The sequence below is a fragment of the Tachyglossus aculeatus genome, chromosome 9, assembly GCF_015852505.1.
Source record: "Tachyglossus aculeatus isolate mTacAcu1 chromosome 9, mTacAcu1.pri, whole genome shotgun sequence".
Classification (NCBI taxonomy): domain Eukaryota; kingdom Metazoa; phylum Chordata; class Mammalia; order Monotremata; family Tachyglossidae; genus Tachyglossus; species Tachyglossus aculeatus.
Genome location: NC_052074.1, coordinates 47,607,817 through 47,635,712, shown reverse-complemented (window position 1 = coordinate 47,635,712; position 27,896 = coordinate 47,607,817). Strand labels below are relative to the sequence as shown.

Below are 27,896 nucleotides of genomic sequence, written 5' to 3'. Positions count from 1 at the left end.
AAAACAGTTTTTTGATTCAGTGTGAAAGGAAGACTCACTTTTTCTGGGTGCATCGTTTTTCTCAAACCACTAGATTGTGGGATAATGCACACTGCAAAAAGGTGGTTTACTGAATGAACCCCACTGGTGTGAGCTAATGAAGCACTCCCTTACTGTAAACAATATTGGGCCCACGTTTCCTTTGATTATTTGACATCTATCATAAAAATAAAAAATGTTAAAAAACATCATAAAAGACAGTTTTTGATTTTGTTCAATCTAGTTTTGCTCCTAAAATAGTTTCAAAGAAAGGTGGGACTAGCATTGAGCATTAAGGAAAGTAATTCTGAACTTAAGAAATGGAGTGGAAAGATTGAATATGTGGTGACAGAAAGGCTAAAGGCTTGATAACAGGATGGTAGGGCAACAATAGAGGAAACCCAGGAGATTCCAGCTGGTGGATTTACGTGGGAGTATTGGGCTAGAAGTATGCTTCTCAAAAAAGCCCACAAAGGAAAGAGGTGGAAAAAGGTGATGAAAAGCATTCTCCCTTTAATAATAATGATAATGTTGGTATTTGTTAAGCACTTGCTATGTACCAAGCACTGTTCTAAGCGCTGGGGTACATGCAAGCTAATCAGGTTGTCCCATGTAGGGCTCATAGTCTTCATCCCCCTTTTACAGATGAGGTAACTGAGGCACAGAGAAGTCAAGTGACTTGCCCAAGGTCACACAGCTGACAGCCTTTGAGTTGGGTTTCCTTGACATTTATCTATTGTTGACCTCTAATTACGTTGTTTCTCTGTTATTTCAACTTTTCCCTATCAGTTATGTTCTCTGTCTCTTGTCACATACATGTGCTTTATGTCCACTTAAATAATTGGGTTTGTCCTGTCTTCCCCATTGTAAATTCCTTGAAGACAGGAGCCTTGGCATGTTCTAATTTTGTAATAGCCCCAGTGATAGATGGTGGTGTACACACAGTAAGCACTTACGTTGTTGAAATGCCAAGAGATAGGTCCTGCTGGTCAACACAGCATTAATAATAGTGTTATTAATGAAAATAAATAATGAAAAAGCTCTTGCCCATAAAGAATTTGCACTATAGGACAAACAACTTTGACATGAGCTGACAGACATATTCAGGGTATAACAACCAAGTAAATATCGAGTGGGTGCAAACATAAAAAAATTTTCATTTTGAAATTGCAGTAGTCAGTTGTATTTGAGGGAATCTCAAGAATTGCAGAAACTTGCTACCTCCCTTCAAAATATTTTGTGATCCCTGTTTCGATGTCTGATTGAAAGTGTCCTTCGCTAATAATTACAGTTAATGTTTTAACTTCTATAGGAATTTTTTTTCTCAGAAATATTTAGATAAATGCAGGTTGTTATTGCACCACTGAAATCTTTGTGGGAATACTTCAGGACCCCAGAAATGATATATTTTTTTCTATTTACCTAGTTCATGTCCGTACAATAGCTTTTTGAGGGGCGATGCCTGGTATTGCTTTCAAAGGAGCCTATCCCTTTGTGGAAGTTTTACCAAATTGAATCTTGATATGGGGTCATCGTAACGGTATTAATTGAGCACAGTACTTTTTGAGGAATGAAAAAGCTTGAAGAAGTGCCATGCTCCCTGACAACAAGGAGCTTAATAGGTCACTTCACAAAGTCATCTAGTTCTGCCTCTTACTCTGTCTATCATCATCATCATCATCAATCGTATTTATTGAGCGCTTACTATGTGCACAGCACTGTACTAAGCGCTTGGGAAGTACAAATTGGCAACATATAGAGACAGTCCCTACCCAACAGTGGGCTCACAGTCTAAAAGGGGGAGACAGAGAACAAAACCAAACATACTAACAAAATAAAATAAATAGAATAGATATGTACAAATAAAACAAATAAATAAATAAGTAAATAGAGTAAAAAATATGTACAAACATATATACATATATACAGGAGTGATGTCTAGGAGTGATGTTGAGGTATTTTCACTTTCCAAAGATCTAAATCAAGGCTGCAGCCTGTGTGGTTTCTAAATCCGTTTTCCAGATCCGTATATTACCCCCAGAACTTAGTTCACTCATCTGAGCCTGAACTGTAGGGACTCTGCGTATGGATTACTATTTATTTTAAAGAACCGACAATACTTTGGGCCTGGTGAGGAGAGCTGCTCTAGTTGGATCAGAGGAGCAGTGGAGCCTTTACCTGACATTGAGTTCTGAGTCCATGGCTGCGGAAGATTGAGGTGGGCTAAATTTGAGATGGGGGGCCTTGTCCTTTGATTCCCTCGCATCCTCTTTCATGGGCCACTTTCCCCAGATTACAAAGGAGGGAAGCAGTGGCAAAGGTTTAAGTTCTTTGGCTAGGAGCTGAATGGAGATGTTGGGAGGAGACAGGACTGGACCTTCCTTTTCAGCCCAGTTTTAGGAGTTGGAAGTTGAAGTTCTCCCCACCGAGCACCCACAGTATCTTTTCCAACCAATATTCCATTCTTACCAAGAAAATCTCATTCATCTGAGCCTGAGTAATTGTGTGACAGGCCCTGAAAAACCTATGGAAAATTCTTACTAGTATTCACCCAATAAAGTCAAAATTCAAAACTAATCCGTAAAATGTAAATTGGTTCTTCTCTCTTTCTCCACCAAGTTTATATGAATTAAAGCTCCGAAGGAGATTTTCATAAGAGCATTTGACTTATATTTTTATGAATTTTGTTTTTTGCTCCTATTCAGGCGTGATTTTCATTAAAGTCAGTGAGAGTGGCATTCTCATGACAGGAATTTTAATCCCTTCATGTTTTGACTTTATCAGTTATCAGATATGAGGTACAACATTTGGGATAGTGAAAAATATAGAGTGAAGAAAATGCCACATCATTTATGGGTGCTTGTGAGGTGCAGCTGTCAATAGCTTTCGTAAAGGTTTTTTCATCCAAAAATAAGGGATAGTACTCAGTCTCTTTCAATTGTTAGTTTGCACTGTCTTATTCCACCATTTGAGAGCCTTCTAAAAATATTTTTCTCAAAATGAATATGCCCTTACTTTTTAATTCTGTCACAGATAATTGTAATATTTGATTTGTTTTTATTAAAGCTCTAAATTGGTTATTTCCCATTAACCCTTTGAATATTGTGAAGGAGCTATGAATATGGAGAAAAATCTATCCTTTGACATCCTAATAGCTTCATCTCTTTCCCTGTCAGAGATGGGATTTCAAGTTTAATTCTGATCTACAACATTGGTAATACAGTGTCTCAAGTCCTTTCTGATTTCTGTAAAGTTGGTGGTGTTCTCTTAAATTGCATCTATCACAGTAATGGCAATGACATTAATAAATAATGATAATGTTAATAATAATCGTGGTACTTGTTAGACATTTTGTGCCAACCACTGTACTAAATACAAGGGTAGATTCTAGCTAATTAGGTCAGGGACAGTCTTGTCCCACTTGGGTCTCACGACTAAGTAGGAGGTAGACAGTTATTTAATGTCCCATTCTACAGATGAGGAAATGAGGCAGAGAAGTTGTGACTTGGCCAAAGTCACACAGCTGGCAAATGGCAGGGCCAGGATTAGAACTCAGATTCCCAGGCCCTTGTTGTAGCCTTAGCTCATGCTGCTTCTCAGTACTTTTTTGTCTAAAATAAAAAAAAATACCATTTTGTCTCCAAATTGTGTTTGTCTCCAAAATGTGTCCAAAGTGGTAAACTTTCAATCGTAGCCTGCATTTTCTTGCACTTCACTCCTGATTTGTTTGCAAGTGAAAATTATGAATGACTGATCCGTCTATCCCTTCAATTTTCAGAATGAACAGGTGTATGTAATTTCTGGCTTTGGATTTGTGTCATTCTTTCACAGGGAGATAAGAAGTAAAAAAAATTAGCTGAGGTTCACAAAGGATAAAGAAGAACAAAACAGTTCTGTGAGGTTGCTTTCAGTTAACACAGGGAACTTTAGTTCTCTAAGTCCTGAGGTTGAGATATGTAGTGTATTTTGTGTCATAAAGACTACTCATCAAAACCATGCTCAGAATTTGGGGACTCGAAGTGGAGTCTTTGCAGTCCCAGAATCCATGCTGGAAGTACTGTAGAACCAGCTAATCCATCAATCAATGTGGAGCGTATATCGTTGGCCTACTATGTGCGGAGTACTAAGGGGTTGGGAGAGTAAGCACTTAATAAAAATTATTCATTCATTGATTGAAAAGACAAGACCTTAGCCTTCTCGGAGCTCACACTTTAGAGGAGAAGATGGACACAAAAACTTTGAAAGGTGACTGATGAGAGTATATAATATAGGTACATAAAGGCTACAGGGGTGGTGGCAACTTCAGCACTTTGGAGGTGCGGTTGGCCTCAAGTGGCAGTTGTGGGGGTTTAAAATGGGGAAGATTAGAGATTAATTGGGAGCTGTTTCCTGGAGGGGATATTATCTCTGGAAGGTTTTTGAAGATTGTGTAAGAAAAAGTCCGGATGTTCTGCGGTGGTGAGGGCGATGGGGAGGGAAGCGGATAGCTGTGGTGTCCCTGAACATGTGGGGCTGTGCTAGGAGGATGCCATGCCCTCTGGCCCGACTGTCTCATTGATTTCCAGAAGCCGCGGTCCCACCTCTCCCATTTTACCCCACCTTGAGGTTGCGTGCCCGGTCTCTACTTCAGTGGCTCACCTATTTCCCTCCACCTACCTGAAAGCCACTTGCTTGCCACCTTCTATCCACAAAGGACAACACTGTCTCATTTTCCCTTTGAGGAAAGGTGAAGAACTTGTAAAGGGAGGGTAATTGAGAGGGGTTGGTTGTGGCATGCAGAGCTTCAGTCTGTTCCCTTCCAGGGGGCATTTTGGCACATTTGAACTAGGAGACTGGCAACCTGCAGCTGCATCATAGGGTCACAGCAGATTCCCTAGGGTGGTCATGGATACTAAGCAGAGAGGGAAATGCTTGCCTTTAATTAGGGTTAAAGATGGGCTCAAAGCCATTGTAAGTGGCACAAGATTTTCAGTATCATTTTAGGAAAAATATTTAAGTAACAGACAACCCACTGTAACATATTTACTGCCCCCAGCTTCCCCCCACCAAAAGACAAAAACAAAAAACATTTTCTCAGAGCCAAATGGAATAATTTCCCAGCTCTAAATAAAAATCTCATAATAAAAATGGTTTGCATTTAAACCCTTTTCAAAGATGCTGCTTTAGGTTTCTAGATAGTTTGTATTCTCCAGGTCTCGAATAAGAGGGTTACAGTGGAGAGTGTAAAGTTTCCGTATGTTTTTTTAAAAGCATGGAGGTTTACAGTTCAGCGTATTTAAATATAAGGGTTGACGTCACGCGAACGGCTTTTCGTTTCGTTTTCTCAGTACGCTTTTTAAGTGTTGTTTTTTCCCCTTCAGGACATTTATTCAGAGCAGCCGGGGATCAACCGTTTACCCTGTCCACAGTGTCGAGTGCCTTCCCAATGGTCAGCCACCCAGTCTTTGGTCTACACACAGCCAGCTCAGGGCATTCAGAGTTTGGTGGTTTGGGAACACTTGGTACACCCACTGCCTTAGCCGCACAGCCCCACCTGGCATCTTTTCCAGGTAAACATCTGTTACGGGAGCGTTCCACTGAAGAAGGAAAAATGGAAATATCCTGAGCAAATAGGCATTCGAACAAGAGTTCATTTTTCACGAGTGCAAAAAAAGAAGGCTAATTCCTTTTGTGCCGGGAAGTCGGATAGAACTAGGCCATGGCCGGGGCACACCAGGCCACAATACCTCATAAAGATGTGGGACAAGCTGTGTGTGCTCCGTGAAACTTCCTATCGAATGATGTCTAGAACGGGTCTAGCTAAAGAAGGAGGCATCTGTTTGTAGAAAAAGGCAAGGGTTGGGCCAAATCAGCCTTTTTTTCCCATTGAGACAATCCCCAATGCAGTTTTAATGCCTAACGATTACCATTGGAAGGCAATGGGGAGATCATTTGCTGCTTCTGTGCCTCGAAAATGAAGTCAAGCTTAAACAGTTGATAGTAGTAACTTCTTGCTGTCTGTCAATTTTGGGGTTCACTTAGGCCAACGAGTATTTCATCCATCTAAACCTGGAGCATAAGTAGCATCTTAAAAAGCTTTAAATATCAAATTGCAAAAAATGTAGTAGGGCCCCATTTTTGAGTGAAATGCACTCTTGGAAAACTCGTTTCTTTTATTTAAATTTTTCCTTCTTATGTGAATAAATGCGTCTTGTAAATCAAAAATATATGCACCGGTGACTATATTAAGCGACATCAAAATTTTAGAAAGTCATGTAAGTTTTGTTTGAATCTATCTAAATTGTGTGAGTTCCATCATAGTTGCTCAATTTCTTTTTTGGTGTGCAAGTAGTCACTCTCTGAAGAAGCAATGTCCTGTCAGAGTATTTGTTAAGCACCATGTGGTGAAATATGCATTTCAAGATTGTTTTCCTTATTGTACTAAATAGTTTCCTCAGACCTCTTCAGAGATTAAAAAACAAAACAAAACAAAAAAACCTCTCCACTTCGGGGTCTGAAAATTTGACTCCATTTAAAAGGCATGTTTCAGAAAATTAGAATTAGTTGGAATTGATTTCTGCTAGCAAAAAATACATATCTATTTCAGGATTATTTTCATTTTCATTTTCAGTATTTGTTAGTAGAAACAGGGCAAGATACTAGTCTTCAACTAGCTGCTTGACTAAATGGTTTTGTTTTGCTTTTTAATTAGTGTCATTAGAATTTCCCTAAGACATGTTTCTCACTGTTCTATTAAAATTGCTTCAATCTTTCGCATTAGAATCAGAGCCAATTTACCGTAGTGCAGTATCATAAATCTTGCTCTGTGTAGCTATGTCGGAACTACCAACTTTCAAACTGATTTCAGGAGCTTCTCAGGAATGACTGTTTGTCAAGTGGTCCTATTTAGACGGGGTTCTCCATGTGGGACCTGATTACACAAGCGCTTAGTACAGTGCTGGGCGTATAGTAAGTGCTTAACACAACTGTCATTATCATTACTATTATTATTATTACTATTACTACTATTAATTATGTGGTCTGCAACTATCATTGGCCAAGTTTCCCAAACCCAAAAGAGGAACCTTCTTTCAGCTGTATCTACATGGCCCATTTTTCAAAAGTTGCAGGTTTTCTGAAGCAGCTTCTGATAATAAAAATTAGAAAATAAAATGAGGCTGAATCGAAAGTACTGCTCTTTCGAAATGGTATGACAAATGAGTGCAGTCACTTAGTACTGAAATGCTTCAAAGATAATTTTCAGTAACTGAAGTGGAACCTAGAGGTGTATTTTTGAGGTAGGAGAATTTTACCCCATGACGGTATACTAATTATCAACTTTTTAGTTATCAAATGGCTGATTCAAACTTATTAAGAATGTTTCATGGATGTTGGTGTATCAGAGTGCTTAATGATATGCTTAATTATAATTTCTTGAGATGGAAACTAATTATAGTTTTCACATTATTAATGTCCATCTCACTCAATAACCATACTTTCTTAGGTTATTCTGCTTTATAGTCCTTTGAAAATCCAGTTTTTTCAAGAATCCCGCTATTTATATTTTCTTGGTGGGAATTAAATTTCAATCCCGAAGGTGGAAATGAGAGGATCCTCAGAATGTCAGACTGTTTGAATTGAACTTGGAGACCAAACTGGCAGCATTAATCAATCAGTGATATTTACCGAGTATAAACTTGTTGTGGGCAGAGCTTATGTGCATTGCACTGTTCCAAGTACTTAGTACAGTGCCCTGAACACATTAAGTGCTCAATGATTAGCATTGATTTATTGCTTGATTAAAATACAGTACAGTTGATAAACACGATCCCAACCCAAAAGAAGCTTACAGATTAGAGCATTTTGAAACATTTGGTTCATTTATTAAGCATTTTATTGACTAAGAAAATTTAAGCAGCAGTCTGTTTTATAAATAGTCCAGATTGTGATTGACTAAAATAGTTTCATTCATTCATTCAGTTGTATTTATTGAGCGCTTACTGTGTGCAGAGCACTGTACTAAGCACCTGGGAAGTACAGCTTGGCAACATGTAGAGACAGTCCCAACCCAACAATGGGCCCGCATGTTTTTGTAATTTTCACATGAAAGTCAGCCAAATAAAAATGATTAACTGGCAACTTCTTTATGGTATACACACACACGCGTGCGAACACACACACACACACACACGTATGTGTATATATTTACTTATGTGTATATCTATATATAATCAGATAATATAAGGAGCTTATTACCTGTAGTCTTTTCCATTCTGATTTATGAGGCTGATTGGCTTTTATTGCCAAATATCCAATTTTTGTGATTGTTAATTGTGCCAGCGTCTCTGTAGTCTTACTATTACATCGTTTCCATTGTTTTTCCTTAGGTCTTCTATGTTAGTGGCCTTTTTTAGATAGTTCTTTCTTTTTCTTGATATGTTTAAAATACTAAAATCTTATTGCACCTTCAGGACCAAATCTATTTTGTTCATCTCCATTCATTGTTCTTTTGGTGTTTTGATTACTGATTTCATATTCTGACACGACATTTCAGGAACCTGAATCCTCTTCTCATCTCCTTTGTTCAAAATCCAATTTTTACACCCCAAAATAGCAGTAATACCAGTCAGTGCTCATGCCAGCCTGACATTTAAATTATCTAATGCATACTTACTTTTCCTTGCTAGATACTCTTCATTCATATGAAAACTGACTGGATGACTGACATTAAAAAATATATTTTAGAACAGTTCCCGTGTTCATAATTTGTTGAGCATACAGTGGTATCACTCTAAGATTAAAGTTTTCCTGAGGGCTAAAGTGATAGATTTTTCAGTCTTCTGGCAAAACCATGAGACATCTTTTCAAAATACCGGTTACCCTGACTATTTAAACTATGATTTTCAAGCTTACAATTTTGCTGTTAGGCATATGTCTTAAACTCCATTTTAGGCAGTAGATAAGACCTATGAAATCACCTAAATCATCTAGTTCCTGAAAATATGGAACTGCGCTGTATTTTTGCTTAATGCTTTGTTCTGATCTCTTGGAACTATCTTAAAAGCACTGGAAATTCTTTCATTTCTGTTAGAAATTGGCTAACACTCTAATGCTTTGATGTGTAATCTGATTAGCCAGCAAAATACCGATTAATTTTTAGAAGAAGTTTTGCTTGAGGGAAGATCTGGCTATTATTCTAATGTCTCAACTCTATACTTGTGAAGCTCTGTGTATCACCGTCATGAAATTGTAGAGGAGAAAGAACATGTTTCATTATTGCTCACCAATTTAGAGTAAGCTTGTAGAAGTGTCAGATAGATATTTAATTCCAGTTATGGAAAAGGATTGGTTCCATATCCAATCTGTGTTAGGTAAAGAAGGTGAGGTCACTCTTCACTGGACTCCAACTTTTCCGGGTTCTCTCTCCATCCTGCATTTCCCAAAACACTCTATTCCCTTTCCCACCATATCAAACTAGCTGACCGACTAATTATTCCTCGTGCTGGTCCAGAAAAAGGGTGGAACAGGGTGTATGAGGGTGGACCTCATCTTGTCTTGCATTACTTGTCATCTGTTTCGGTGCCAATTCTCTTCAGGGATCAGTTAGATTTGTTTTTGTTTAGTTGACACCCCAGTGGATTAAATCGATTATGTGGCCGTATAAAAAGTTGGCATTTTGCAAGCAACTAAAAGATTTACTACATCCAAAGAGATTCTGCTTAATTACCTATTCTCCGAGTGATCATTTAAATAGTTACAAGTGGTATGATCAAGTTTTTTTAAACTTATATTCAAATTCATACCAGCTGGAAGAATTTTTGTCTTTTTTTTTTTTTTTACCATGATTCACGTTTAAAAATAGAGGTTTTCTAGCAGCTATGGGCTAGGAAGTTTTCCATATTACTCTCCTTCTAGATTTGGAAATTTTATGAAATTCTGAAAGAGGTTTATTCATTTTTTAATGTATTTACAAAGATCTAGCCAAGTTACTATGTTTGTAGTTGGTTTTGCCAAATACATGTTTTTAACTTAAAATGAATTTTAAGTGCATTTCATGATGCTTGCCTCTAAAGTTACTTCTTCCTGCAATTAAGTCAAACAGATCGAAATCATATTTCCCATTATTTGAGGGAAATTATTCTACTTGGCATCTTGAAATAGACATGGGATAAGGCATTTTATATTTTTCCCTACGCTATTGTGCTGAAACCAAGATGAGGCTATTTTCCTCTCTTTTAAAGGTTTTAGAAGTTCATTCATTCATTCAATTGTATTTATTGAGCGCTTACTGTGTGCAGAACCCTGTACTAAGCGCTTGGGAAGTACAAGTTGGCAACATATGGAGACGGTTCCTACCCAACAGCGGGCTCACAATCTAGAAGGGGGAGACAGACAACAAAACCAAACATATTAACAAAATAAAATAAATAGAATAGTCGATTTGTAGAAGAAAAATAGAGTAATAAATCTGTACAGACATATATACAGGTGCTGTGGGGAGGGGAAGGAGGTAGAGCGTTTCTGCACAAAGATGATCCGGGCAGCAGCGTGAAGTATAGATTGAAGTGGGGAGAGACAGGAGGATGGGAGATCAGAGAGGAGGCTGATGCAGTAATCCAGTCGGGATAGGATGAGAGATTGAACCAGCAGTTGTAGTGAAGACAACTGAGGGTAGTGGCAATGTGTGTGAATGCCACCCAGGGTCTCTCGGTGTCCGTCTTTGTGTAGTAGCAACTGGGTCTTTTTGAGAGAGGTCTGTGAATGGGAGGAGGAGCGGTAATGGTGGACACGAGGGAAGGAGTGAGGTTTACGATAAGGCCTTAGAGAGACTGATGAGGATGTCTGTGTAAATGATGTAAATCTAGTGATGTGTTGGTGAAGACAATCAACACAAATCTGTTTTCTTTTGAGTTGCAGAATGGTGGCGAGCAGCTGATGTACACACACGTACAGGAGCAACTTTCTTTCCACCCCTGCTGGGGATTCCATCACTGTTTGCTCCTCCAGCTCAGAACAGTGATTCCGCTTCATTCCATTCAAGAACTGCTGGAAAAAATAATCGAGGCAGTCTAGAAAAAGGTAACAATAGTAATGTTTTAAAGTTTATAATGAAGCTAATCCTCTTTCCCAAAACTTCGTCTGTTTTTGCGTATCCTAAAGCAAGCCAAAAACAATTTCGGTTTTGTCCTTATTAATGATTATTTTTTGGAATGAGTATGTTTTGTATTGTGAGTTATTGACAGGATTATTGTTGAGAGCAAAATAACATGCTCATTGAATAACTTTACCCCTATTTACCCTGATTTCTCCCTTCCTCTGCAATCACACATTTCTCTGGATTCTAGGAGGGTTCATCTTTCCACTCACAAACTCTCCTCCATTTCCCATCGCAGTTGAAATCCACTCCATTTCTGAAAACCCACAACCTTAGTATTATGCTACACTCCTCACTGTCTTTCAGCTCTCACATCCAGTCTGTCACTAAATCCTTTCAGCTTTTCCTCCGCAACATTTCTCAGATTTGCCATTTCCTTGCCAATCAAGTGGTTCTCAGATTGATCTAAGGACTTGTCATATTTCAAGTAGGCTACTGTATCAGTCCACTTAATGGTCTCCTCGCCTCTATTCTCACTCTGTAATTTTTGCTTAATTCTGCTGCCTGCATCATTTTTCTAAAGTTTTGTTCTACGTATGTCTCACTCTTCAGTAGCTAACTGTTCTTCTCCAGTCAAGCAGAAACATCTGAACCTTGGTTTTAAAGCACTCCATCTTCTGTCTTCCCCATACTTATCCAACTCTCTTCTACCACTACACCCCAGGTTGAACGCTTTACTCTTCAGCTAACCTAGCTACCTTACCTTGCTCTCTTCTTTCCTTCCTCCAACCCCTTGCTGTACCCTTTCCTCCTATTTCAGGCAAAGAAATTTATATTTTTCCAGAGGTTAAGGAACAGATCCCAATTTATAACATGTAATTCACACCCTATGATACATCCACATATTTTTTGTGGTATTTGTTAGGTGCTTACTATGTGCCAGGAAGTGTACTAAGTATTGGGGTAGATACAAGTGAATCAGGTTGAATTCAGCCCCTGTCCCACATGGGACTCACAGTCTTAATCCCCATTTTACAGATGAGGTAACTGAGGCCTTAGATAAAGGTTCATTCTTTGCCATATTTATTGAGTGCTTACTGTATGCAGAGCAGTATGCTAAGAGTTTGGGAGAGTACAATACCACAATAATGACAAATCTTCACAATAGCTCTTAATTCTTTTAGCAATGTAGATTTTTGTTGTTTATAAATGTCAACCTTTTATTTCTTCCTATGATTTGAAAATGTGATTTTTTTTTCAGAAAAGAGGCCCATTTTAAGAACATGATCGTAGAAGTAGCTAAAAAACAGATGGTTTCATTGAATTCCCTAAAATCACTTACTGATAAACAAATGCTTTCCTCTTTTTTAAAGGTGTGAACGGGTCAATAAATGGAAATAGTACATCATCCGTAACTGGCATCAGCACATCTGTATTATCCACTACTGCTGCAAGTTCCACTGGACAAGCAAAGGTTGTCACATCAGGTGGAGGTAGTCGCAAATCTAACCAAGAACAAAGCAAAACTCAGCTTTTGGATGCCAGGGCTGACAAAATTAAAGATAAGGTAAATCCAAATCTAGAAAAGCTAAAGAGTCATATACCATTTCTTATTCATTGGAGGCATATTACTGCGGATACAGGACGATTCACCATAGCCTTTACAGTTTTATTTTTCAAAAGGTAATAGATACGTGAAATTTTTTTTATGGTTTGGCAATTACATCTTTATCAGTGTGAGTGACGCAAGTATATAGATTCTAGAAGTGTAAATCATGGGTAATTTAAATTGCAAAGCCCACTACAGAAAAAAGGTCATACTAATTTTCACCAGATAAAATGCCAATCAAGTTACTTTCCACAGGAGCCGTCAGACAGTGAGCATTCTGCACTTCCCGTCTCATCTACTTCTATCAGCTGTCCCTTTATTCTCAAGCAACTATCAGCTCAATACCTTGCAGAAGATATAAAATGGAACCTCTCTAGAGCAAAGCTAAAATTTCTGGGATGAGCTAGAGTGGTCCCATTGTCTGCAGTATCTTTGGGATGACCCAGCCTTGGCCCCAAACTGCTCCAGACCAGGGTGCCCCCCTCAACCTCACCTAATCCAGTCTGGCACTTAGGATATTTCCTCAGTCAAAGAGAGGGGAGAGCACAGGGGTAGGAGAAATTTATCTCGCCAAATGCTCTTACTAAGCATTCAGCTCTTCACAGTTCTCTTAGCTTCATATAACTAACCTGAGATATAGCAGATTTCTTAGCAGTGCTATTATTCCATAATCTTTGATCACTGCCAATATTAGCTCTAACCATGTGTGGAACCTCCATGCCTATTTCGGTTTGCCCTGAAATGTAAGAGTCTGTCCACTTTAGGTCTTTGTGTTTCATTCATATCCTGAAAAACCTAAGGCTGACTGGAGTCACACGACCGGCTGAAATAGATTTGCATCTCAGCAAAGGGACAGAGTGACATAAGGAAGGAGGAATGGGGTCAGGGGGAAAAAAGAAAAGAAAGCAGGGTGGCCAAAGTTCAGTTGGAACCACTTGCTTCACCTCAGCTGACTTCTGTGCCAAAGTGGGGCATTCACAGTTCCAACTGCCTGGTCTGGGCTGCCGAGACAGCTGCTGCTTCTTGAATAGTCACAATGGCTGCAGAAAGCAGCCGAAGTAAGTGACTGTTAGAGTGCGAGTATCTTCTCCCCTTTTTATCCCCATTTCCCTTCTTTCTCATACCTTCTTCTGCTTCTTCTTCTTTCTGTACCTCTTCTGTTATATCTCAGGTTAGTTATATGAAGCTAAGAGAATTGTGAAGAGCTGAATGCTTAGTAAGAGCATTTGGTGAGATAAATTCCCCCCCCCCGCCGCTCGGCGTGTGCTCTCCCCTCTCTTTGACTGTGAAACTGTCCTAAGTGCCAGCCTGGTTTGGGTGAGGTTGAGGGGGCCACTCTGGTCTGGAGCAGTTTGGGGCCAAGGCTGGGTCATCCCATGGATATGAGAAAGAAGAAGCAGGTATGAGAAAGAGAAAGAGAAGCAGTGTGGCTCAGTGGAAAGAGCCCGGGCTTTGTAGTCAGAGGTCAGGGGTTCAAATCCCAGCTCCGCCACTTGTCAGCTGTGTGACTTTGGGCAAGTCACTTCACTTCTCTGTGCCTCAGTTCCCTCCTCTATAAAATGGGGATTAAAACTGTGAGCCCTCCCCCCCCTCCCCACGGGGCCAACCTGATCACCTTGTAACCTCCCCAGCGCTTAGAACAGTGATTTGCACGCAGTAAGAGCTTAATAAATGCCATTATTATTATTATTATTATTATTATCATCTGTTCTTCTTTCTTCCCTTTTCTTCTTCCTCTTCTTGATCTCTTTGGTCCTTCTCTTTCCCTTTAACATTTTATTTTCTCTCCTCTCTCCTTCCTTCTTTCCTATCTCTGATCTTCCTACTTTGGTACCCTAAATTAACCAGAATTATGATTCCATTCATCTGTCTAGCAGACAAAAATGTTTTGACAGATCTGTGCTGCCTCAACCAATTGAGATTAGTAGTGCTTAACTGATCCCAGCCCTTGTTCCAGTTTTTTTTCCTAAACATTTTTTTTGGTTCTATTTTGAGAGTTGTTTCCCTATAACAGTGGTCTCTCTTTAGGCTCTTTCAAAAGTAGATGTTGCTGTTGAGGCACAAGATACTTTTGGCACAACCTTATTTTGTTAGAATTTTTCCTCAAAATATGCTTTGTAACTAAGAGTAATTTTTTGCATCAGTTTTTATAGACTTCAACCGCCTATTTTCAAATCTTTCTTGCCTGGCCTCAGATACTCAAATATGATCCATTCTTTAAAAGATTTCTTTCCCTCTGACAGCTTAGCTTTTCATCAGGTAGTTTAGTGCTTAGTGAGATACTTTGGCTTCAGGTCTAAGGTGAATATTGTGACTGAGGATTTCTAGAGATTGGAATTTCTGTTTCTTTTAGCTTCACCTCTTTAATCAACATCTCTTCAAATATAAAGACTATAATATCTGCCTCTTAGAGGTTTTTCCTTTGAACTTCCTCCAAACAATTCAGGGCCTTTTAAGAAATCTTTGGGTGTCAGTTCTGTATGATGAGAGCATGTCTGGAAGTTTGAATTGTTTGCTTTCCCATTGACAGAGAAGGTGTGTTAAAGTTGGGAGATTCTTTATTCTTGGTACAGTAGGCTTGGTTCTCCTTTTTCAAGCTCTTCTATCAGACTCAAAGGCTCTGAAACGTAAATCAAACTCTGAACCAAATAGCTGTTTCCTTTTTTGTTCCAATAACCAGTTGTTATCACATGGAGTTTGCTCAAGGTGAATTTAAAAGCAGCTATGTTTCTGCTATCCAAGTCATATCTGGACTTTTAAGTTTGGTAGTTGTGTTTTGTGCTTGGTCGGTGTGTTGCAAGCCTTATATACTTTACAAGGGATAAGTCTATGACTTCCTTATGTTTTTATTACTTCTTTGAATTATTTTTATAACCATCTTGTTCACATTCTTCCAAGGAGGCAGTTTTCATAATGCAAGGTCTCCCAGAATAGAGGTTGGGGGAGAAGTCTTTATTTTCTTCAGTTGGTAAAGTCTTTCAACATTCTCCCGGAAGTACATCCGCTTGTCATGTTTTTCCTAGCCGCATGATGGATAAACAGATCCTTGATTTGGAAACTCATTCTGGAACAGTTTCACGTATTTTTAGTAAAAGATGATCGATCCCAAAATTTATTTTGCAAAAACAACTTTGTCCAAATTATTTGCCCCATTTTTTTGTTTTGGGGAGTGAATTATAGTGGAGTGGGGACCCTGGCATTTCTCCAGCAACTGACCTCTGCTCCTCTTTTTCCCCTCCTCCAGCCATCAGTCCCCTAAGGGCCCTCCCAAATAAATCCAGATTAAAACAGCATTGGATCTCACACGTCAAGGTCGAATTGGATTCCTTACAATCAATCAATCAATCAGTCTTCGCTTTGAGGCTGTCATCACTACCAGCTAGGACCTGAGTCTAAGACCACAGTCTTTTAGACTGTGAGCCCACTGTTGGGTAGGGACTGTCTCTATATGTTGCCAATGTGTACTTCCCAAGCGCTTAGTACAGTGCTCTGCACATGTAAGCGCTCAATAAATACAATTGATTGATTGATTGAGGGTGCCCCACAGCCAGGCTGCAAGATGCTAAAATGAAGGCACACAGCTGGGGAGGTCCTGGCTTAGTAATAGCATTCAGAGTCTCACTGAAAAGATTCAATGACATAGTGTATTACCCAGAAAAGAAAAAAGGAGGAAACTATTGCTTACCCATCATCTTTTGCTTTTGACCTCCTAAACAACTTGGAAGTGGGACTAGGGAGAAATTACAAGGGGACCCGGAACCGAGCCTTGAGGGGAAACCCCCCCACACACAGAGGTTGGGAGGCAGAGGAGGAGCCTGTAAAAGAGACTGAGAAGAAGCAGGCAGAGAGATAGGAGGAGAACAGGACAGGGGTGTGTCAGTAAAGCCAAGGTTATGTCATGTTTCTAGGAGAAGGGAATGGTCCACAATTTCTGAGGCAGCAGAAAGGCCGATGGGATTAGGATGGAGGATTTGGTAAAAAGGAGAGGTCATTGGTGACCTTAAGGAGGGCTTTTTCTGCATAGCGAGAGGGCCAAAGCCAGATTGCAGAGCGTCAAGGAGAGAGTTGGAAAAGAGGATGTGGAGGCAGCGAATGTTGACAACTTGCTCAGTGAGGTTTGTGAGGAATTGTAATAATAATAATAATAATAATTATGATGGCATTTATTAAGCACTTACTATGTGCAGAGTGCTGTTCTAAGCACTGGGGGGGATACAAGGTGATCAAGTTGCCCCACGTGGGGCTCACAGTCTTAATCCCCATTTGACAGATGAGGTAACCGAGGCTCAGAGAAGTTAAGTGGCTTGCCCAAGGTCACACAGCAGAAATGTTGTGAAGTGGGATTCAAACCCATGACCTCTGACTCCAAAGCCCATGCTCTTTCCACTGAGCCACGCTGAAGGCAATAACTGGAGGGAGCCCTGAGGTCAGGAATAGGGGGTACGTGGGCATGCTTGAAACCACAGGGAAAGGAGGCATTGGAAATTGAGTGGATGAAGGTGGCGTTTAGAGAGGCAAAAGGAGAGGGGGCTTTGAGGTAAGAAAGGTCGGGGTCAAAAGCACAGTTGGAGAAGGTAGAAGTTGAAAGAAGGTGGGGGATCTACTCTTGAGATACTGCTAGGAAGTATTAGAGTGTCAAAGCGGGAGCTGGAGAAAGAAGGGGTGGGGAAATTTTAGGGAGACCACATCTAGTGGTTTCAGTTTTATCGATGAAGTAAGTGACCAGGTCATTAGGGGTAAGAGATGGGGAAGAGTGGTGGGCAGGGGGTTTGAGGAGGAAGTTTGGGCAGCAGTGTGGCCTACTGGATAGAGCATGGATGTCGGCACCAGAAGGACGTGGGTTCTTATCCCAGCTCGTCCAATTGTCTGTTGTGTGACCTTGAGCAAATCATTTAACTTCTTTGTGCCACAACTACTTCATCTGTAGAATGGGGATAAAGACTGTGAGTCCTATGTGGGACAGCATCCGGGTCCAACCTGATTAGCTTATATCTACCCCAGTGCTTAATACAGTGCCCGGCACATGGTATTCGCTAAACAGATACCATAAGAAAAATATTAGAAGTCTGAAACAACTGTTGTGAGAAATGTCCAGTCTGGTTTAATTTCATAATTAGGGTAGTTTGTCCTATTAGAGCTTCCTTTACTCGAATATCTTCCTTCTCAAGCAAGCATACTTGTAATTTTAGTGACTTTTCTTGTAAATTGTCTTTCTTTTTATTTTGTTGATTTTTTTTACTGGCGCTTTATTTTTTAAAATATTTATTACTGAATATATCATATAGCACATAGGTGTTCATACTACATGGTCAGATTTCCTCAAGTCCTTCTAAATAGCAAATGCTTCATGTTTAGCTATTCAGCCTCAAAGTTTGTTTTCATGGAAAGTAATGGATATATCTCTTGACCCACATACGTCACACATAGTCAAAGACAATTCTTCCGTGATTTCATTTTAAATTTGAAGTCTTCCATTATCAACATTTCTCTGTGAGAACACATACTGAAATTATATATCATGTACTGCAGCAACAGCCCTTTCTGAAGTCATTGTTGAAAATTTCAAACATCCTTACCTTTAACTTCTAATCTTAATTATTTTGCATAACTCATATTCTCTATTATAGCTCTTCCCTTTGATAACTGCGAGATAGAGTACAATTTTCATTCATTCGTTCAATCATTGTCGTATTTATTGAGTGCTTACTGTGTGCAGAGCACTGTACTAAGCGCTTGGGAAGTACAAGTCAGCAATAGAGACGGTCCCTACCCAACAACGGGCTCACAGTCTAGAAAGGGGACATGTATGTGGGACATGGACTGTGTCCAACCTGATTAGCTTGTAATAATAATAATAATAATGTTGGCATTTATTAAGCGCTTACTATGTGCAAAGCACTGTTCTAAGCACTGGGGAGTTTACAAGGTGATCAGGTTGTCCCACAGGGGGCTCACAGTCTTAATCCCCATTTTACAGATGAGGTGACTGAGGCCCAGAGAAGTGAAATAATAATAATAATAATAATAATGGCATTTATTGAGCACTTACTATGTGCAGAGCACTGTTCTAAGCGCTGAAATGACTTGCCCAGAGTCACACAGCTGACAGTTGGTGGAGCGGGGACTTGAACCCATGACCTCTAACTCCAAAGCCCGGGCTCTTTACACTGAGCCGCCGTAGTGCTCAGTACAGTGACTGGCACATAGTGAGCCCTTAAGTACCGTAAAAAAAAAAAAAAAGCCTGTCTCCCCCTCTAGACTGTTCGCTCCTCGTGGGCAGGATTGTGTCTGTTACCTATTCTCTTGTAGCGTTCTCTCCCAAGCGTTCAGTACAGGGTTCTACATACAGTAGGTGCTCACTAAATATGATTTCCCGACTGATTGGGTAATCACCACCTCCGGAAAGCGACCTCCACCCTGATTGCAGGGGAGAAGCCAAGAGCGTCCTAGCCGGTTGGCGCTCTGAAGCCACAACACCCTCCACTGCCATTCTTGTGCCATTCTTGTGCCATTCGAGTGCCCTTCTCCAGCAAGAGTGGGGGCCTCGGGGTGCGTCACCCCAAATCCCGCCAAAGCCACTAGGCAGCCTGGTGACTCGGTCTCATTTATGGGGCTCTGTCTTAGGCTTCAAAACTCGGCCTTCATCCCAGCACCGAATCTGAGACGAGGACATTCAGCCAGGATATTTTCGTGGCTGTGAACTAGGTTAATAAAGATGAAAACTGAAAACTGAGGCTGCAGCAAGGAGTTCAAGGATTCCCCTCTCAGGACTGACCCACTCCCTTTGGCCAAGACTGGGTGCCAATCCCGGACACAACTGCTCAAGTCCCAGTTTTAATAATAATAATAATAATAATAATAATAATAATAATAATAATGGCATTTATTAAGCGCTTACTATGTGCATAGCACTGTTCTAAGCACTGGGGAATTTACAAGGTGACCAGGTTGTCCCACATGGGGCTCACCGTCTTAGTCCCCAGTTTATGGAGGAGGTAACTGAGGCCCAGAGAAGTGAAGTGACTTGCCCAAAGTCACACAGCTGACAAGTGGCAGAGCCGGGATTTGAACCGATGACCTCTGACTTCAAAGCCCGGGCTCTTGCCGCCGAGCCACGCTGCTTCCCAACTTCCCAAGCGCTTAGTTTAGTTTTAGTTTTAGTTTTAGAGAAGCAGCATGGCGTAGTGGCTAGAGCATGGGTCTGGGAATCAGAAGGTCATGGGTCTCATCCCAGATTTGCCGCTTATCTGCTGTGTGACCTTGGGCAAGTCACTTTACTTCTCTATGCCTCAGTTACCTCATCTGTAAAATGGGGATTAAGACTGTGAGCCCCACATGGACAGGATCAGTGTCCAACCTAATTTTCCTATATCTACCCCAGCGTTTGGTACAGTGCCTGTACCAAGACACATAGTAAGGGCTCAACAAATGCCATTTTTATTATTATTGTTATTGTTACTATTATTATTATTATTACAAGACACATCTTCACCTTCTGTGTCAAAATTCTTGTCATTCGAGGGTTATTCTTCAGTTAAGGATCATAATGTAGAAATCACTTCTGTAAAAATGTTCTCTACCTTCCTTATTTTATGTGCAGTTGGTTTCATTTGTCAACGGATACTTAAGAAACTTCCCCTCAGTAATTTTCTGATTATTTTTAATTTTCAGTTGCCTTGTGTCATAGTCTTTTCCCCCTACACTTTTGTCTTTTTATATCTTACATAGTCTGTTTTTACCACTTCTTTTTTCCAGTATGCCTACTGACGGATTTTTAACTATTCTACGTCCATGGTACTTTTTTTACACAAATAGTTCTCCTGTGATTGTCTTCTCTATGCTCAGTATAATTAGGATTTTTTTGTCATCCAACTTTATCTCCTTAATGCCCTGCAATGTTCCTTTTGGTATGATTTTCCTTTTTTAGTCCATAAAGGATTGCAGTTCCTTATAAACAATTCCATTGTTCTTCCCTCCTCCCCTAGTGTCTTAAATGTTATTTTTCTGTTAGGTGATGTGATGTTATGTAATCCGGTTTTTTTCACGGACATTGTTTGTCTGTTTTGAACCACCCACCACTTTTTAGAAAATATTTGATTCTTTAATGTGATACAAAAAAAGTGGTCCTTTGTGCTTGTGCGTGTTTTTTTTGGCTTTTGTAGTTCCTTGATTCAAAATCAACCTCAAATTCAAATTGAGACATGAGAATCAACTCTAAAAAGAGAACTTTAGTTTGCTTAAAACAGCCATCATGATCCCAAGGAATTGGGGTGGTGAGTCCCATCTGAACTTTCTATAATAATTATGGTATTTGTTAAGTGCTTACTATGTGACAAGCACTGTTCTAAGCACTACAAGGTAATCAGGTTGTCCCCCTTGGGGTTCACAGTCTTAATCTCCATTTTACAGCACAGTAGTGGCATGGTACAGTCACTGGCCATAAACAGGTGTACTCACTAGTTCTAAAGAGGCTAATGAGGTGACACCTCATTAGCCAGGATGGTAAGGATCAATCAGTGAAATTTATTGAGTGCTTCCTGTCTGCAGAGCACTGTACTAAGCTCTTGGGAGAGTATGATACAACAGCCGGTCACACATTCCCTACCCACAAGGAGCTTGCGGTCTAGGGGGGGATATAGACATTAATATAATGTTACAGATATTTACACTAATGTTTGAGGGCCGTGGGTGGGGTGAATATCAAGTGCTTAAAGGCTACATATCATGAAGGAATGATTCATGAAGTGTTTTTTAAGTGGTAACATGAGGGAGGCGGTGAACATGATTAGTGGGGTTATTGTGTAAGGAATGGTGTGAGCAAATTAATAATGTTTGCCTGGAAAGTGTGAAAAGTCTTACAGTGGGTGTAACAGGGGAAAGAGAGCTGATAGCTAAGGAGGAGAGAGCTCCGTAGAGGGCCTTGAAGCCGATAGTAAAAGTCTTTGTTTTATGTGAAGAGACGCGAGTTGTAGCCATTGGTGTTTCGGAGGAAGGGAGCGATGTGTTCTGAATGCAATTAACATCCCCAAATTGTTTGTACTTGCGAACAAATGGCCCTGGGAAGGGGTCAGCTCTGTATCTGTGCACAGGTTTTTCAGATGAACTCCCAAGATGTAACTAAAGGAATCCAATTGAAAGTGAATGCGGCTAGAGCACCGGCAAAATTCATCTCCCCAATTCAGCTTTCCTGCATTGATAACAATTGGGAATGTACTTTCACTGTGTAGAAAATGGGTAGGAATTGCCTGAGGAAAGGCAGTTGAGACATCTTTTCTACTTGGGTGCTGTGGCCTGGAGATTCAGCTCCCGTAATGGCCTTCTGTCCTGCCAGAGCCCCGAAGGGTGGGATGACCTGCAGGATAGCAGGGGCCAAGAGTAGGCTTGGTCCAGACCCTCAGGGCCACTATTTGGGGGCTGGATATTCATTAATGGTGCTGGCACTGTGTGGAAACCAATCGCCCGTGATGGTGCTTTAAGGGGCACAGAATAGCAACATCATTACGATCAAAAAAGCATTTGTGAGAAAACCGTTTGTCACAAAGTAACATGCATGGCAAGGGACAAAGAAAGAAACAAGTATGTCCCTGCCCTATAGGACCTTACACTCTAAAGCAGACAACACTAATAACAGTATAAAGGGGCCTTTGGGCAGCTGAATAAACACATAATGAATGCATAGATAATGAATTAAATTATTAACTCAGAGTCCCATTCTCTCTGGGCCCACTTTTACTCTGTGGTAGTAAATTAGACACTTTTGGGGGAGTGTCCATTCTTTTAATCCAGAAAGGACTGTTTGGGGCATTGCAATAGTGTATGCATAATGTTGAGTGCATTAAATAGCCCCCTAATTGTGTGAAAGCATGAATGCTTCCCTCAAAATGCCTAATTTATTACCAGGGATTAACTTTAAGCAGTAGGAGAATTGGGCATTATATACAAGCAAAAAGGATTACTGGGAACTGTGGGAGAGTGAATGAAAGGGCAGGGATGGGAGTTGCATATTCAAGTAAAATGGAGCTAGAGGAAAAGGCAGGTCAGAGCCAAGAGGGTAATCTATCTACTTTTGAGTTCAGATTTCATAAGATATCAGAGACAGTAGCTAATTCCTCTATGGCAATTCCCTCCTTATAAATGAAAATATTTCCTTTGTACCCAAGAATGACATTTGGATAGTGACCGGATATTTGGAGGATCAAACAACATATCCAACCATGAAATTCAGATCCTGTGAAGAATGTGGATGTTAGACTTGATGAAATGCTTGTTTCTCTGCAGAAACCAAGAAAGAAAGCACTGGAAAGTTCCAGCAACAGTGACAGTGATTCGGGCACATCATCAGACACCTCAAGCGAAGGCATTAGTAGCAGTGATTCCGATGATCTAGAGGAAGATGAAGAAGAGGAAGACGATCAAAGTGTTGAAGAAAGTGAAGATGATGATTCTGATTCTGAGAGTGAAGCACAACATAAGAGCAAGAATAAGGTATAACCAGTTTTTAGTGCCCGGAAATATTGAAACAGTGTTTCACAGTTTAAACTATTAGATTTTTGAACGGTATTTAAGTGCTTACTATGTACTAAGCACTGGGGTACATACAGGCTAATCAGGTTGGATACAGTCCATGTCCCACATTAAGCTCACAGCCTTAATCCCCATTTTACGGATGAGATAACTGACGCACAGAGAGGTTAAGTGACTTGTCCAGGGTCACACAGCAGACGAGTGCCAGAACTGGGATTAGAACCCAGGGTCTTTGACTCTCAGGCCTGTGCTCTTTCCACTAGGCCATGCTGCTTTGTGAGGCTTCTGGAATTCCCTAAATTTATTTCATGTCTACTAACTCATGTACCTACCTACTTTTCCTTATTCCTCTTATCTGTAATTTATGTTAATGTCTCCCCCAGTAGAATATAAACCTCTCGAGTTGCATGGCTTAGTGGGAAGAGCCTGGGCTTGGGAGCCAGAGGTCGTGGGTTCTAATCCCGACTCCGCCACTCATCAGCTGTGTGACTTTGGGCAGGTCACTTAACCTCTCTGTGCCCAAGTTACCTCATCTGTAAAATGAGGATTAAGACTGTGAGCCCCATGTGGGACAACCCATAGAAAGTGCTTAATAAATACCATCAACATTATTATTATTATTATTGCTAATTCTATTAGACTTTCTCAAGAGAAGGCAGTCAGTAAAGTGTATTGATTGACTGATTTTAATAATCAGCTGACGTACGTAAAAAACAGGAGTTGCAGAGAACAGATAAAGCAAGAAATTCGTGGTATTAACCTTGTAATCAGCTCAATTTGCATAGTTATTCGTGATTAGCCATAATAATAAAAACCTTTTTAATCTGCCTTTTGTTTTATAATTGCGTATGTCATGTTCTAGATTCCTAAGTGTTAAGTTAATTTTTAATATTTCTCGCAGGTGCTAATCCACGGTATCACAGACCTGAAAACAGATGGACAAAAAGCAACTGAAAAGCCCCAGGAAAAAAGAACACACCAGCCGATACCTCTTGTGTCTGATTCCCAGACTCACACATCATTCCAATCCCAGCAGAAGCAGCCTCAGGTTTTGTCACAGCAGCTTCCCTTTATTTTCCAAAGCTCTCAGGCAAAGGAGGAATCTGTGAACAAACACCCAAGTGTAATACAGTCCACGGGATTGGTGCCCAATGTGAAACCTTTGTCTTTGGTAAATCAAGCCAAAAAGGAAACTTATATGAAACTCATAGTTCCTTCTCCTGATATACTCAAAGCAGGGAATAAAAATACCTCTGAAGAAACTAACCCTCTGACCAGTGAATTGCGATTAAAACGGGTGAGCTGAAATTACTAATTAGAAATATTTTACATTGTTGAGTCAAGTCACAGGGTTCTCAAGTCCTCTCCCGCTGTTAAGGGATTGGATATCAGGCTTCCTTTCCCCTCATCTTTCCTTGTTCACATTTATTGCTTCAAGACTAGAGCATAGCATTTGAGAGGTAAATATGATGCGTCGTTGCTTATGGATACTTTTCTCTTAAATTATGTTTTGTGAGATTTTGTCAAACTATGTTTTAGAAGTGGGGTTTATGATATATCTAAATGGGATCATGTTGTACCTCAGCACAAATATTTCAAGAAATCAAGGTGTAAGATTATTTTTTCTAATGACAAACAGATTGGGAACTTTAAAGAAATATCTCTTGGATAAGGCATAGAAAAATGTGTAAAAACATAAAATGTTCTCATAATTACCAGAGATGGATAATTTTTTGTGAGGATTTCAGTTCTTTGGAATTTTTAAAGGATCAAGAGCAAATTCTCCGTGTGTACTTTACAAAATATATTTAACAAGTATTCCAAACATTTTTCTCATGGTTGATTATTACCAGCTATTTGCTTTACTTCAGTTTTTTTAGCCTTACTCATTGCTGGTATATCATCTGCCTACCAATAATGTGATTACCTGTTTAGTGGAAAAGCAGTGAGTTATCATTTAAAGAATGGTAATATGAGAACCATCACAAGCTCTTTATTGCCATATTAGTACAGACTACACAAGTATTGGGATTCATCTCTAAATCATGTTTCTTAGCAACAAATTGTTTGGTTGCATTTGGTTGTCAGCGGTCCCTTTGAGTAAGTCCTGTTTATTTCTTCTTCTCCTCTGTTAAGTCAGTTGTTTTAAACAGAGTAACCTTAGTCCATCTCCCTCTGATGTTCTCTGCTCAGGCCAGGTTTACATCCACTGTGGGTGGAAAGTTCCTGTTTAGAACACAATGGGTGCTTTGAATGAGTATACCAGTTGAGCTATAAAGAGTGGAATAAAGCATCTGTCTGATACCAGGTTTAAAACATCAGTTTTATCCCACGATAGTCTCAAATGCATTTATGGTTCACTGTTAATGGTTTTCACTAGGTCACTGAAACCAAGTACATTTTCAGTATTGTATGTGGAAATTTAGCCAGGAAGTTATCATTTAGAATACAGTCACACAGAGTGTATAATAATAATGATAGTAATAAAAATAATAATAATAATCAGTAAAGAAACTATAAGGACAGTCCTATAGTCCTGGATTCCAAATTTAATCCAGAGCACATTGCTTGGCACCCCCCTTGACGTATAATCCTCGGAATTCTCTTCTTCCTTAACCCTGAAACTTCTTGTATGGAGATGTAGTCATGGACTAGGAAGACTCACTACTGGAATGTCAGGTTTCTACTTTACAGTTCAGAGGGATGCTGGAAAAAAAGAAACCAAAGCAGTCATTCTGATTATGAGCCAACCCTACACTCTATCCCTTTGATGATAGACTTTTTTCTTGGAACTTTACTATTTGCAACTCTTGCTTTGGATTCCAAAAACTTTGTTTTGATAGATGACTCTATATTTACACCATTTCCAGTGGGAGTATTTCACAGTATCACAGCTTATCTCATAAATTTCGTTCCATGGACTTAAAATTTAGTGACTGGTTATTCCAATTGTGATTGGATTTTGTGTACTTTTTTGATGTTGATAATTTTTTAAAAGGTAATCTGATTTAGTTGTACCAAGACCACCATGAAATTTGTAACTCCCAGACTTGATTTTCAGAGTTGCAATTAATGATTGATTTTTTTCAAGGAAATATTTCAGGAGGATAAGCTCCCATTTCTAAATTTTCACTTCACCATTTGGAAAGGGCGGTTTTAGCTAGAGTTAAGAAGCAAGTGCTAAATGTTGATTCCTAACACTCAGACCAGTTGAACCTCTTAAATTCCAGCATCAGACTATTTTGTCCTTCGCAGGATCAAGAAGATTATTCCAGTCTGAATATCCTTGAATGTCGTTCACCTACTCTTCCAAATTTGCCTTAAAGTGCCAGATATGTACATATATTATTCAAACACATTTAAAATTCTACAGACAAAATGAAGATGACCTGTCTACTTGGTTCAGTTTGTTTTATTTTTCATTTCACTCTGTGTTTCAACAGGAACAGTACAAGCAGGCCTTCCCAGCACAATTCAAGAAACAAGATCCTTCTAGAAGCCTGAAAAAGGTTATTGCAGCTCTGTCAAGTTCAAAAGCAGCCTCCTGTTCACCAGCGCATCCAAAACAAACAACTTTAGAAAACAACCACTCTAATCCATTTTTGACAAATGCACTTTTAGGTAATCACCAACCTAATGGAGTTATTCAGAGTGTCATCCAAGAAGCTCCTCTAGCACTTACCACCAAATCTAAAACCCAGAGTCAAATGAATGAAAACGTAGCTACTTCTAGTAGCTCCTCTTTTTCCTCACCAGTAAATTTAAGTACAAGTGGGAAAAAAAACCCTGGCAATCGAACACCTATTATTCCCTCTACCTCTCCTGTACTGCATGGTCCGGGGAAGGAAAAAACTGTTGGCAATAATGTAATAACTACAGTAAAAACGCAGCATCGCCTTCATTTGACAAAATCCTTGGCGGATCAGTTTAGAGGAACGGATTCCGATATCCCCAGCAGTAAGGACTCTGATGACTCCAACGATGAAGATGATGAGGATGAGGATGATGAAGATGATGAGGATGAGGACGATGAAGATGATGATTCGGATGACAGCCAATCAGGTCATTTTCTAGTTTTAATGAAGGCTCTACTTTTTTCAGTTCTTCTTAAATGCCTAAAGCATGTTATTGCTATTGTCATTCTCCAATAAGCTTTGGATGCTCCTAAGTTCCAGCTACTTTGGCTGTATCTGTAATGACCCTATAGGGATGCTTAAGCCATCGTGTTTGAAGAGGAACTTCTGGTGAGTCATTGCTCTAATCAGTTATTTTTCCACAGCTGTCACTCATCTGACTTGCAGACTGATTGAGAGAATCTTCAGACCAGACATTTTCATAACCTGCTCATTTTTCCTAACTCCAGATATACTGCTCGTCCTCTCAAACTAATTAATATTGCTAGGAGAAGTGCCTGTAACTAAATGTATTGCGATCTCTCATCAACAAATATTCCTCTGAAAATCTAACGTAAGGAGAGATGGCTTTCCAGTACATGTAGGACTAACTGCTTAGTTTCACTTTTGGTCACTGGTTTTTTTTTTTTTCAGATCAAGTCTATTTTGTCTGGGGCTTTGACTGTGAATTCATTTGCATGATTAACTTAATGCCTCTTTGTGTCTGTTTTGAGTAAAAATGTTTTTGAAGCACTTGTGCAGGAATGGTGTTATGTGA

At 39.8% G+C, this 27,896-nt stretch overlaps 1 protein-coding gene across 3 annotated transcripts in view; it reads left to right on the top strand.

Annotated features, from left to right (window-relative positions):
• The window catches only part of BAZ2B (bromodomain adjacent to zinc finger domain 2B), a 232,511-nt gene that overhangs the window by 125,242 nt on the left and 79,373 nt on the right, over window positions 1-27,896 (top strand). For 2 of the 3 annotated variants that reach the window (XM_038751842.1, XM_038751843.1), the window contains 6 exons: window positions 5,379-5,567; window positions 10,909-11,076; window positions 12,466-12,659; window positions 22,980-23,186; window positions 24,127-24,522; window positions 26,669-27,287. In XM_038751842.1, coding sequence (XP_038607770.1) covers window positions 5,379-5,567; window positions 10,909-11,076; window positions 12,466-12,659; window positions 22,980-23,186; window positions 24,127-24,522; window positions 26,669-27,287 — 1,773 coding nt within the window. The remainder of the gene's footprint in view (window positions 1-5,378; window positions 5,568-10,908; window positions 11,077-12,465; window positions 12,660-22,979; window positions 23,187-24,126; window positions 24,523-26,668; window positions 27,288-27,896) is intronic. The other variant, XM_038751844.1, reaches the window with a different exon arrangement.